The sequence below is a fragment of the Taudactylus pleione genome, unplaced genomic scaffold (genome assembly GCF_031769625.1).
Source record: "Taudactylus pleione unplaced genomic scaffold, aTauple2 ptg000105l, whole genome shotgun sequence".
Taxonomy (NCBI): domain Eukaryota; kingdom Metazoa; phylum Chordata; class Amphibia; order Anura; family Myobatrachidae; genus Taudactylus; species Taudactylus pleione.
In genome coordinates, this window is record NW_028284507.1 from 6,151,266 (window position 1) to 6,163,231 (window position 11,966).

Here is an 11,966-nt window from a genome sequence, read left to right on the forward strand (position 1 = left end):
TATGAAGCCAGGTGCGTCAGAGCAGGTGCCCTGTGGACTTCGAAGAGCGAGCGATTAAGGTAAGTTCTTACCATATCTCTCATTTTCTTCCTTCAGGGTCCATAGGCTCCACAGGGAGACCTTGTGGATGTCCCAAAGCAGTCCTTCTAAGGATGGGGACACTCTTCCGCTGAGAGGAGAATCCGGCTCCCAAAGGAAGCATCCTGAGAGACTAAGCTGTCAAATGCATAGATCCTCAGAAAGGTCTGAATGGAAGAACATGCGGCCGCCTTACAGAGCAGCCGAGGCGCCATGGCGACCTGCCCAGACTGAGTAGAATGAGCTTTAACAAGCCGGAACAGGCAGACCTGCCTGTGTGTAAGCCTCTAAGATAATAGGAAGCCATCTAGCCAAAGTTTGTTTGGTTTTCACAAGAGGGGATGGCCAGCCAACAAAGAGCACTAATAAGGAATCCGATTTCCAAAGGGAACTGGTCCGGTCCACATAAACCCTAAAAGCACAGACCACATCCAAAGAGGACTTACCCGCCGAGAGGTCAGGTGACTGAGAGGCCGGAACAATAACTTCCTGATTAATGTGAAAATTAGAAACTACTTTAGGCAGAAACTATGGGCGAGTGCGAAGCACAGCCCTGTCCTGGTGAAATATCAGACAGGGAGGATGACAGGAGAGCAGCAATTCTGACACCCTCCTGGCAGATGCAATTGCCAGAAGAAATAAAGTCTTAGCCGTTAACCACTTAATTTCCACCGAATCTAGTGGTTCAAATGGAGAGCCCGAAGAACTACCGCCAAGTCCCAAGGAGCCACCTAAAGGAATAAAGGGAGGTTGAATCCGGAGAACACCCTAGAAAAAGGTGCGGATATCCGGGAGTGGAGCTGTCCTTCGTTGGAACCACACAGATACTGCAGAGACATGCACTTTCAACGAGGCCAGGCAAAAACCAGATTGATGGAATGCTAATATTCTGGAAATACGAAACACCTGAGGGTCGTAATCCCTAGTGCGACACCACTGAAAATATGTATGCCACACACTGTGGTAGATACTGGAGGCAGGTTTACATGCCCGAAGCATCGTGCTGATAACAGAGCTAGAGAAACCCTTGGACCTTAAGATGTATGTCTCAAGAGCCACACTGTCAAAGACAGACAATCCAGGTCCGGGTAAAGGCAAGGACCTTGAGACAACAGGTCCGGACGTTGAGGCAGTAGGAACAGTGTGTCGATGGAAAGACTCCGAAGATCTGAGTACCAATGACGTCTGGGCCAAGCTGGAGCCACCAGCAGGACCGTGCCTCCGTCCTGTTCGAACTTCCGAAGAACCCGAGGAAGCAGGGATATTGGAGGAAATAGATAAGCAAACTGGAAGGTCCACTGCACTGACAGAGCGTCCACTAAGCTTGCTTTGGCATCTCGTCCTGGACCCGTACACTGGTAATTTGCGATTGTGGTGGGATGCCATGAGGTCCACCTCTGGAAGGCCCCATTTGTCCACTAGGAGTTGAAACACCTCTTGGTGAAGAGACCATTTCCCTGGATGCACGTCGTGACTGCTGTGGAAGTCCGCTTCCCAATTGAGGACTCCCGGAATAAACACTGCTGAGATGGCCAGGAGGTGACAATCTGCCCAAGTCAGAATGTGTGACACTTGTCATGGCTGCCCAACTTAGAGTGCCTCCTTGATGGTTGATGTACGCCCCTTTGGTGGAGTTGTTGGACTGAACCTGCCCAGCCTTTCCATGAAGAACCTGTCTTGACATCATGAGGGCCCTGTACACAGCCAAAGCTCCAAAATGTTGATTGGAAGGATTGCTTTGTTCGCTGTCCAATGGCCCTGCAATGAGTGTGGGTCGGTCACCAAGCCCCAACCCCGGAGACTGGCGTCCGTTGTCAGAAGAACCCAGTCCGGGATCCAAAAGGGGAGACCCTTGGTGAGATGAGTTGTTTGTAGCCAGAAAAGACAAAGACAGGCGCACCTCTGGAGAAAGCACCAGCGTCTTGATATGGTGAGATAACCCGTTTCACTTGGATAGTATCAGCCCCTGCAGGTGCCTGGAATGTAACTGGGCATATTCCACCATGTCGAATGTGGACACCATGGATCCTAGAACCTGCATTGCCGAGTGAACCGACACCCGGCGACTTCGCAGGCAACTGCGTATCCGCAGTTGTAGAGAGATCTTTGGATCTCATATTGAGAGTCGACAGCAAATGATTCCAAATGCAAATGTCACACCTAGAATCAACTCCAGACCTTTTACCTGCTTAATTGATAATGAAATAACAAGGGAATAATTGCCCACACCTGTCCATGAAATAGCTTTTGAGTTGATGGTCCCATTACTTTTGGCCCCTTAAAAAGTGGGAGGCACATATAGAAACCATTGTAATTCTTACACCGTTCACCTGATTTGGATGTAATTACCCTCAAATTAAATCTGAAAGTCTGCAGTTAAAGCACATCTTGTTTGTTTCATTTCAAAGCCATTGTGGTGGTGAATAGAGGACAAAATATGAAAATTCTGTCAATGTCCCAATATTTATGCACCTGACTATATCTATCATACATATATATATAATGAAATCAGGAAGCGCATAACTGGGTACCCACAAAGTATGCAAAACACTGGTCCAACAATATGGCACCATGCGGCACACAAACATGTGACAGACCTCACAAATACTCAAGTCTATATATGTGAGATCAAAGAAACCTCCCCACACACACCTGTTAGGGCTGTAGGAAAAGGATATAGACTGAGAATCCAAAAAAAAAAGACAGCACTAGCATAAGTCACATACAATGCAGATACATATTATACTGCACATTGGCACTACAATCAACCACCCAGATTCAGTGTCTGGGAAGGCTATAGTACTGTATACACTAACCCCAGGGGAGAGGTATAGAGGTGGACCGGTCCGCACGCTTGTCCAGAGATATCTGCTATGCACCAGAGAAAATGGCCACCAAAGACCTTAGCCGAAAGAAAGTTCCCACCTCCAAGTCCCTGGTGGTCTAGTGGACGCGCAGGGTATGGTGGGCTTGTCGTCACTGCAGGCACCTCCGGTCTGTCCCCAGAGACCGGAGATAAAGACTGCATAACACGCGGTTCACCGCAAGCTGTGATCCGCTCTTACCTGACCATCGTAGTGCCGGCAGCAGTCCAGGGAGTCCCACGGAGCCCGGCTAGCACAGACTCCGGGGTCGTGCCGTGATCCCCAGATTTGTACTGGAGTCAGGGTGACTTGAGCGGTAGCACGGATGACCGCAGAACCAACTCAATAAAATCGGCTTTAGGGGGCTGCCAACCAGCCCTTCTACACAAAACAGTGCCTCAACTGCTGCCAGGCACCAACTAGAAATGAGGTGCCTGTGGCTCAGGGGTGTGGTATAGAGGATGGTCCCAGTGCATCCTGGGAGCACAGCTTTTAATTGCATGGTGCCCGGGATCCAGCTATACCCCAAGGTCTCCATGTGGAGACGATGGACCACGAAGTAGTAAACACAGGTCCTCCACCCATGCTGCTGTAGGAGCCAGGATCAGTGCTGTTAAGACTCCCAGGTAGTACAGGTGTGACAGTCACCTCACATGCAGCAATGCCACTCTGCTGGTGATATATAATCTGTTTTTACAGATTTTTGTCCAATATTACTCATAATTTTCAATCCAGTTTATTCAAAGGAGCATAGTCAAAATACTTATCTGAACCAGCCCTAGCATTAAAGGAGCATACACGGTCAGATTCTTCTTCAGATCTGAACGATAACTATTTAAAAAATCATTCATATCTGAAGGAAAATCTGACATATCTGTCACATGAATGATGCATGTTTCTGATGGTCAGATAACTAACTATATCTGACATCTGATGTGTTTGCAGTCAGACTTGGACGATTCCATTCATTTTAATGCAGTCAAAAATCGTTCAAATCTTTGATCTGGCAGATCTGACAAATATGACCGTGTGTATGCTCCATTAGTGTTATGGTACATTGTAAGCACAGCAACATTTTGCTCCATAGCCTTCTGCTAAGGACCAGGAATATCGCTGCAAGTTGTAAACCTTCTGAAATAGCATTATATGTATGTGCCTAAGCTTCAGTTATCCTGCTCCAATCATAGGGATCAGTAAACACTCAACACAAGCCGCCCTTTATAAAAGGAAAACATTTGAACGTTGTATAGCGTTGAACTTCTTCTAGTATTTGCAGTTTTTTGTGTGCAAGACCTTGAACAAACGCTAATCTTAAATGTGCTCATGTTTAAAGCTAGTTACACACAATCAAAGGTTGGCAACCTCTGTCATTACTGTCCACATTTTAAGGATATCCTTGCTTAAGCACAGGTGACATGCCACATATCCACTAGGAAACCGGTATGAGCACGATTACGACATTGTAATCATGCAGTTGTTTCAGTCTGATGTGCCTACACCGAGCGATCAGTCGTTCAGTGTAGGCACATCAATCATCCCCAAACATTGACATAGTCAGGTTCACCAGCATGTTTGGGCGATGATAGATGTCGAAAACGACCAGCAGGCACACGCATCGCTAGTCGTTTTTGATATTAAACTACCCGATTTGCAGCAGATTAGCGAGACTGAATGATAACTATGTCGTTATCATTCAATCGCTCCGTTTAACTGTGTAGTGGATATGTGGCATTAATTAGTACCTCAATTTGATTCAACTATTTGAACATATGGATTATCCTTAAAACTGGACTTTAATGGTGGGTTTGGGAACCTCTACACTTACATTACATTCCAATGCGACTCGGAACATGCATATCATACAGTGTGTACACCTGATCAGTTGTTCATTGCATCATCTGCTGTTCTGCACAGAAGTGAGAATGCAAGGGACGATGCGGTGCTATTCCTTTAAGAATGTAAAATTGCGCAGACCTACACCGGATCGTGCAGTGTTCACGGCATACGCAATATAACGTTACATTGCATCATTGCTGGGTCACACATCATATAATGTACCAAGTTAAAGGGAGTCCCAAATAGTTCTGTCCCCATTCAGAAATGTTGCCAAGCACCCAGAACTACATTTAATGAAGACAGACCATTATTACAAAGATTTATTGGCTTCACATGGCAGGTTATACAAAGATTGTGATTATTTACAAAAATATCTACAGACATGCCTAGAAGTACAGCCAGTTTGTTATCTTGCGTTACTGTTACAAGGCAGTTGAGAAGAGCTGGGATGTTCTGGTGACATTGCCTAAAAAAGCTATACAATATTAAGAAGCTTCTTCATCTTCAATCTTGGGAGCCAGGTAATATTTCACATGTCCCATATCTGCAATTTTGTATTCCACCACTGTAAAAAAAAACAAAAAACCATTAAATAGATTGTCAGGCCACAAATGTAATGTTTTACTTGATAGCTATAAGAAAATATACCTAGTAATAAACTGGAAGAATTTTATCTAAACTTTGCCTCATAATCACCAATGTAAAGTCTGTGCAAGCCAGTGGATTATTATTATTATTATAGTACTCAAATAAGACTTTTGCCAACACCCCCTTAAATTATGAAACATGCCTCACTTCAACTACTCGTAGGCTCACATGTTCAAATCCCAGCACTCACCTAATGGGATATCGGCAGACATACTGAGGGTCACCGTTGGGGACAGCGGTGTGGCTTTGGTAAAGAAATTCAAATACCGCAGAGCAAATGTTAGCTGAACCGCCTCATTCATTTCTATTGTTACCTGGTGAGGAAAAAAAAGTGATATAGGTTACATGCAGTTTGTGTGACTGCCCAGTCGTGTTCTGAGGAATAACACAAAGTGACTATGGACCCATTAAAGTATATGGTACATCTGACCCATACCTCTGAACTAGACAAGCTACACCACACAAAATGGCATGCATGTTTTATGGAGGACAAACATTGAAAGGTCTTACAATGGCCTATAGTAAGAAGTCTCAGTGATCAGTTGTTAACCATCAGCCATGAACACTAATATGCTCTAATCCTTGTACAGCGGGAGAACAGCATTGGAATGCAATTTAAATTTTGCCAAAGTACAGGCAAGAAACTTCTGATTGTTAGAGAATTTGGCCAAGAACAATTCTACTTTTAAATTGACACTTAGGGGACTATTTCTTAAGCCCATACTTCATGAAATTATTCAGAAGCAGCTGCATTTAAATGTATTCCCACTATGTAATAACAGCCTAATGCAGCAAAAGAATAATAATCACTAAACTACAGTCCCCATCATCAACAGGGACTACAATCTGACCTTTATGCGCCAAACTAGTTTGGCCCCATTGGTTCACACCATCCTCAAATGGCAACTGCTTTATGCCTATGGAGACAACCTCACAGAAGGATCTTACAATCCCTCTCCCATAGCCTCTGTAATATGATACAGCAGCATGTACAGTGTCAGTTTCTCAGGAATCTAAAAAACAAAAACAAAACTACCCTGGGAAAGCAACTTGCTAAAGCTGCCCCTGTGAGTTTAATACATAGCAGGGATATCTTTGTATAAATTGAAGTCAATTGCAGCAATTACATAGGGTCCTTAAAGCCCTAGTATTATTGGAAAAAAACAAAAATATATTGTCAGTTTTAACACAATTACACTTACAGCTTCCTCTTCTTTATCCACATTGGAGGTCTGTGACAGCTTGACATTCCCTGTCCCCAGCTCTCCACTTGCAGAGAACTTGACACCATCTTTCGCACAAGAGATCACAACAGCGTCACCAATCTGACTAAGGTCTCTGCAGATGCGGGCAAACTCTCCAGATGGCATCTTTATAACACAACTGTACTCCTGTTCCTGAAGGCAAACAAGCGTTGGATGACTGACAATGTAGACATGAAACAAGCAAGTGACATTCCACAACATTTTACTTTATTTTGGAAATTGATTGTGTGAGATTGTGAATTCATTTTAGAATTAAGTAGTAAATTTGTGGGCTCAATCTGTCTAATTACATTAACGCAGAGTCCACTGAAGCACATACAATCACTAATGCCAACAGTGATTGGCCTAGAACTTTAAAGAGATAAAGGACTATTAGTCAGTCATTTTAGACTGTAGAACAAGACAATAAACTTACTGGAATTCCTAATTGTTCAACATCCAGGTCCATCAATTTCATCTCATAATCAGAGACCTTCTCTTGACCTGGTTAAAAAAAAAAAAAAATAATCAATCCATGCACACATTAGAAGACCTTGCACTCCAAGTAGCAATGCACATAACTATAGAAAGAAATCTAAACATATCTGAAAATTTACAGAAACAAAGGATGAATTCAATTAGGTGTGTGGTTCACCATGCCTGGAGCTGTTCAATTGACATTTTTCCTGTGCAGTAAAACCATGGGTGTCCCAGTTATTTGAAATTGGCAGTGCCTTTAATTAGCCGCAAGGTAAAACCAGCACCTAATTGACCCCCCCCCCCTCCTCAAAACTATGTAATTTCGATGTGACGTTAAAAAAAAAAAAAAAAAGTATCAATAGTCAAGTGAACTACATGAATCTATTTTGCATATCAATGATTCCCATTAACAGAAGCTGCCATGTTGCTCAGTCTACATAGACTCCCAAGGAACAGCACACCTAGTGGCCAATTTAAATGAGTAATTGATCCTTTATCAAAAGTAAAGCCACATATCCACTAGGGCACAGGTTCTCAAACTCGGTCCTCAGGACCCCAAACAGTGCATGTTTTGCAGGTCTCCACACATAATTACTAGTGAAATAATTGGCTGCATCTGTAGATCTTTTAAAATGTATCATTGAGTAATGAATACACCTGTGCACCTGCTGGGTGACCTGCAAAAAGTGAACTGTGTGGGGTCCTGAGGACAGAGTTTGAGAACCACTGCACTAGGGTGTGATATGTATTACCGCTGGCCGCAATTCCCAACAGCGGCTGCCTGACAACGGAAGCAATACTGATCGTCCTTAAAGTATATACTAACCTAACCCCCTTGGGGTGCCTAACCCCCCCCCCCTCAGCCTAAACCCAAGTCCCCCAGGGGGGTACGTGCCTAACCCCAACCTCCCCCAAGCCTAACCCAAAGTCCCCCCCAGGAGCCCTAAACCTAACCCTCCCCTTACCGCGGCTGTCTGCCGCGGCGCCTGGCATCCGCTCGATCAGGATGCCGGGCGCCTGTCTCCCGACGTCGGGCAAATTACAGGAGTCTACATTTAGACGCCTGTCATTCGTCCCTAGTCTGGATAAAGCAGTCTGGAAGGAGGCGGTCAGCATTTGAGCACACACTGAACGATATTAACTATCGTTCAATGCCAGCTCCCTCCACTCATCCCCAAACCTGCACAGCCCAATGATATCAGGTAAAATATCAGGTTGGACAGCAGGTTCAGGCGATGAACCACATTAACCACCTCATTGACAGCATATCCACTGGACCATATAGTGAACGGTAACTATTGTTCAAAATATTGTCTAGTAGATACGAGTCTTAAGACTTGAATAAAAATTATGCAATCATATGCTATATAATTAAACAAAATTCCAAGTCATAATATATAAAGTTACCCACCAACATGCACTGTCCATTAGGCCTTTCTAGATTACAAAACATAACATACAACTGCAAATTGTGAGTGTTGCCAACAATTAAAACATTTGCAGTACAATATAGAACGGAATCACCCACTGAGAATTTTGCACCCATTTTCATGTGCCTAAAGTATTCTCATTTCCGTGCATCTTTCATCGGTTTACACACCTTAAGCTGTCTTTTTAATAACCATTTGATACAAAAGCCAGAGAACCCATGCTGTATAGTAGGGCAATAGTAAACCGCTACTTGCTCTGATTGAGAACTATGGTTGTGTTCTCAAAATGTGAAAACAAGTTATGACCAATAGACAAACTGTCTGAAAAACAAGCTACAATAAAATGTATGAATTTACAATGAGTAACTGAGCAGATGTTTTTTATTTACATACATTATGATGGGCAGGTGCTTAATGCAATTACATAGATCTGCATATACCCAGGAACTTCTCTTTCCAACTTGAAACCAGACTAGGGGGCACCATGTATCAAAGCTTGATATGAGATATATATGACCAACCAGCTCCTAACTTACATTTGCTGGGCGGTGTTTAAATTATAGGCACTGATTGTTGGTGATGCAAGTCTCAATTTTATCTTGCATCAAGCTTTGATACATATGCTCCAAAAGACTCAATTCCAGTATTAAGGCCATGATCCATACTTTCAGCCAAACTGGTGTTCAGTGGCTTGCAAGATGAGCAGCTGTTGAACAAGTGCACCAATACCAACCCCCCCCCCCCAATCCTGGACGTGGATTGGAGACTTACTGGGCGACTCGAACACCATTGTGACCGTGTCTGCGCTGTCTTCTGCCCGCAGGGTGATGATGTCCTCACTTGCTGCACACTTCAGTATTTTGGACATACTAGGAGGAGTTAGAAGCACAATCAGTATAAGCATTGCACACAACAAGCATAGCTTTGTTAAAAGACCTAAAAAGGGGAGATTTATCAAGGCTTGGAGAGAAAGTAAAAACCAATTAGCTCCTGTCACTTTTCTGGCTGTTTTAAAAACAATTTAGAAGCCGATTGGTTGGTACAGTCCCTCTCCAAGCGTTAACAGACCTCCCCCGTATATTGAGCAACTACAATGGCTGCAGGGTACTACACAGAGCCGCATCTTAGGTAGCAGCTCAGTGCCCCCAGTACTAGCGCTGTGTATGTGCCCATGCCCACATGCCCGGCTTCTCCCCCCCATGTGACACGTCCCGCCAATCGCGGCCCTTTGTTGCGGGGAGAGCCGGTGACGTCATGCAGCGCGCGCTCTGGGACACGCAGCGGGAATGGAAAAACGCGCGAGAAGCAGACATGAGCGGACAAGTCCAACACGGACCGGGGCACCGGCGTACGCCATATCCCTGCCACAGCACCGTGCAGACAAGCCTGGGGCTAAGACTTGCAGCTATATCCCCCCCCCCCCCCAACACACATACAGCTCCTGCGCTGACAGCAGGCACCAGCCGCCTCTCTCACCTGGTCATCTTCACCCCGATGGACTGGTTGCGGTCGCAGCGGTAGGTGTCGAAGCCGTCGGAGCGGAGGGTGAGCTGCACCAGGGAGACGTGGGACGAGTCCATGCTCTGCAGGCTGATGCCGCTGGAGGTGATGTCCCAGCACGCCTCATCGATCAGGTCCTTCAGCGCCTCCAGCACCTTCTTCAGGATGGAGCCCTGCACAAGTCGCGCCTCGAACATGGCGGAGGGAGTGTGTGTGCTTGGGGTACGGTGTTACGGAGCCGGTGAGAAGAAGGTGAAGATGGGTTTCCCGCCTCCTGGAGACTGCACCCGGCAGCTGCTGCTCTCCTCACTCCGGCGCCAAATAAGCCCGGACAGCGGCACCTCCCCCGCCTCTTATAGCTCCGGTCATGTGACGGCGACGTCAGCTGGGGAGAAAGGCGCCAAATTCGTTTCCCGCCTTCTGTTGTCCCTGTCCTCAGTCACACTCACTAGTGTGCGGGGCGGTGATGATGATGTATGTGCTAGGTGGCAGAACCATTATATGTCATTTCACAGAGCACTGTGCGCACTCCCAGTGTACAGTCATTATGTCCTTTCACTAAGCATTAGAGCCACTCTGCAATGAAATAAAAACAGTGTCTCCCCCCCCCCACACCTAATTTAAATAAAGAAAAATGAGAGACTGCGCTTGATAAGCTGATATAAAACTTTTTTTTTCCATGAAACCCAGGGGCAAACGCAGGATTCTCAGGGAGGGGTTTCCATTATATATGTCTACACACATATATAAGTAGGTGCGCGCGACAGAGGCCCCCAGTAGTACTCCCTATGTAGTGCCCCCAGTAGTAGTCTTCCCTATGTAGTGCCCCTTATGTAATGCCCCCAGTAGTAGTCCTCCTTATGTAGTGCCCCCAGTAGTAGTCCCCTTCCTATGCAATGCCCCTTATATACTGCCACCAGTAGTAGTCCTTCCTATGTAGTGCCACTTATATAATGCCCCCAGTAGTAGACCCACCTATGCAGTGCCTTATGTGGTGGTTCCCCCCTAAGTAGTGCCCCTTATATAGTGCCCCAGTAGTGCCTCCCCCCAGCAGTGGTCCCCCATATGCAGTGTCACTTATATTGTGCCCCCAGTAATAGTCCCCCCTATGCAGTGCTCCTTATTTAGTGCCCCCAGTAGTGCCCATTAGATAGTACCCCCCAGCAGTGCCAGTGCCTCCCCCCATCAGTGCCAGTGATCCCAGTAGTGCCTCCCCCCAGCAGTGACTCCAAGCAGTGCCAGTGCCTCCACTAGTGGTCCCCCCTTGAAGTGCCCCCAATATAGTGCCCTCCAGTAGTGCCTCCCCCCAGCAGTGCCCCTTACATATACAACGAAAAATACACAAACAAAAAAAAACAAAACACCTGAATCCCTGCTCCTGTGTCCGCCTCCGTCCGTGAGCCGGAAGGTGGAGCCCAGCTTCGGCAATGCTTCCCTCTGTCTAGCTCCCTCTGGGAGGGCTGTGAGCATGGCGCACAGCCCGTCCACTGCCGATTCAGCTGTCAGAGCTTCCGCGTCAGGTGGTATGAAAGCCACCTGACGCGGAAGCGCTGACATCTGAACTGGCAGGGGCCTGGCCGGGCAGCACCGCGCAGCCGATCGTGGGTGGCCAGGGGATGATGCAGAGATGGATACAAGGCTGTCTCCATCTCTGAATAAAAAAATATATTGGTTGGTCGGGGGGGGGTTTCTGGGTACTTAGAAACCCCCCCTCCGTGCGCTAGTGAAACCAGTACTTTAAATATTCAATATTATTGTAATGAACAGTAAATAAGCAGAGAAATTTCTGTTAAAATCAATTGTTATGGTGCATACACACGGTCAGATCTGTCAGATGAACGATTTTACCAAAGATTTGAACGATTTTTGACTGCATTAAAATTAAT

General features: G+C 45.9%; 1 protein-coding gene across 1 annotated transcript; it reads right to left on the minus strand.

The window, feature by feature from the left end:
• Nucleotides 1–5,083: 5,083 nt before the first annotated feature.
• On the minus strand, nt 5,084–10,413 carry PCNA (proliferating cell nuclear antigen). Its single transcript, XM_088470808.1, has 6 exons — nt 10,057–10,413; nt 9,352–9,449; nt 7,107–7,174; nt 6,629–6,823; nt 5,617–5,740; nt 5,084–5,343 (listed from the first exon to the last, which is right to left on the minus strand). Exons 1-6 carry the CDS (start codon nt 10,275–10,277, stop codon nt 5,264–5,266), a joined length of 786 nt encoding a protein of 261 aa, XP_088326934.1. The 5' UTR covers nt 10,278–10,413; the 3' UTR covers nt 5,084–5,263.
• Between the last annotated feature and the right edge of the window lie 1,553 nt (nt 10,414–11,966).

What these genes read in the sequence shown, in the direction of transcription:
- PCNA (XM_088470808.1), bottom strand. Translation starts at nt 10,277, where the DNA reads ATGTTCGAGGCGCGACTTGTGCAGGGCTCCATCCTGAAGAAGGTGCTG. An exon ending in ATCGGGGTGAAGATGACCAG is followed by an intron (nt 9,450 to 10,056) that starts GTGAGAGAGGCG and finishes AACTCCTCCTAG; the next exon opens with TATGTCCAAAATACTGAAGT. An exon ending in TGGATAAAGAAGAGGAAGCT is followed by an intron (nt 5,741 to 6,628) that starts GTAAGTGTAATT and finishes TTTCCTCACCAG; the next exon opens with GTAACAATAGAAATGAATGA.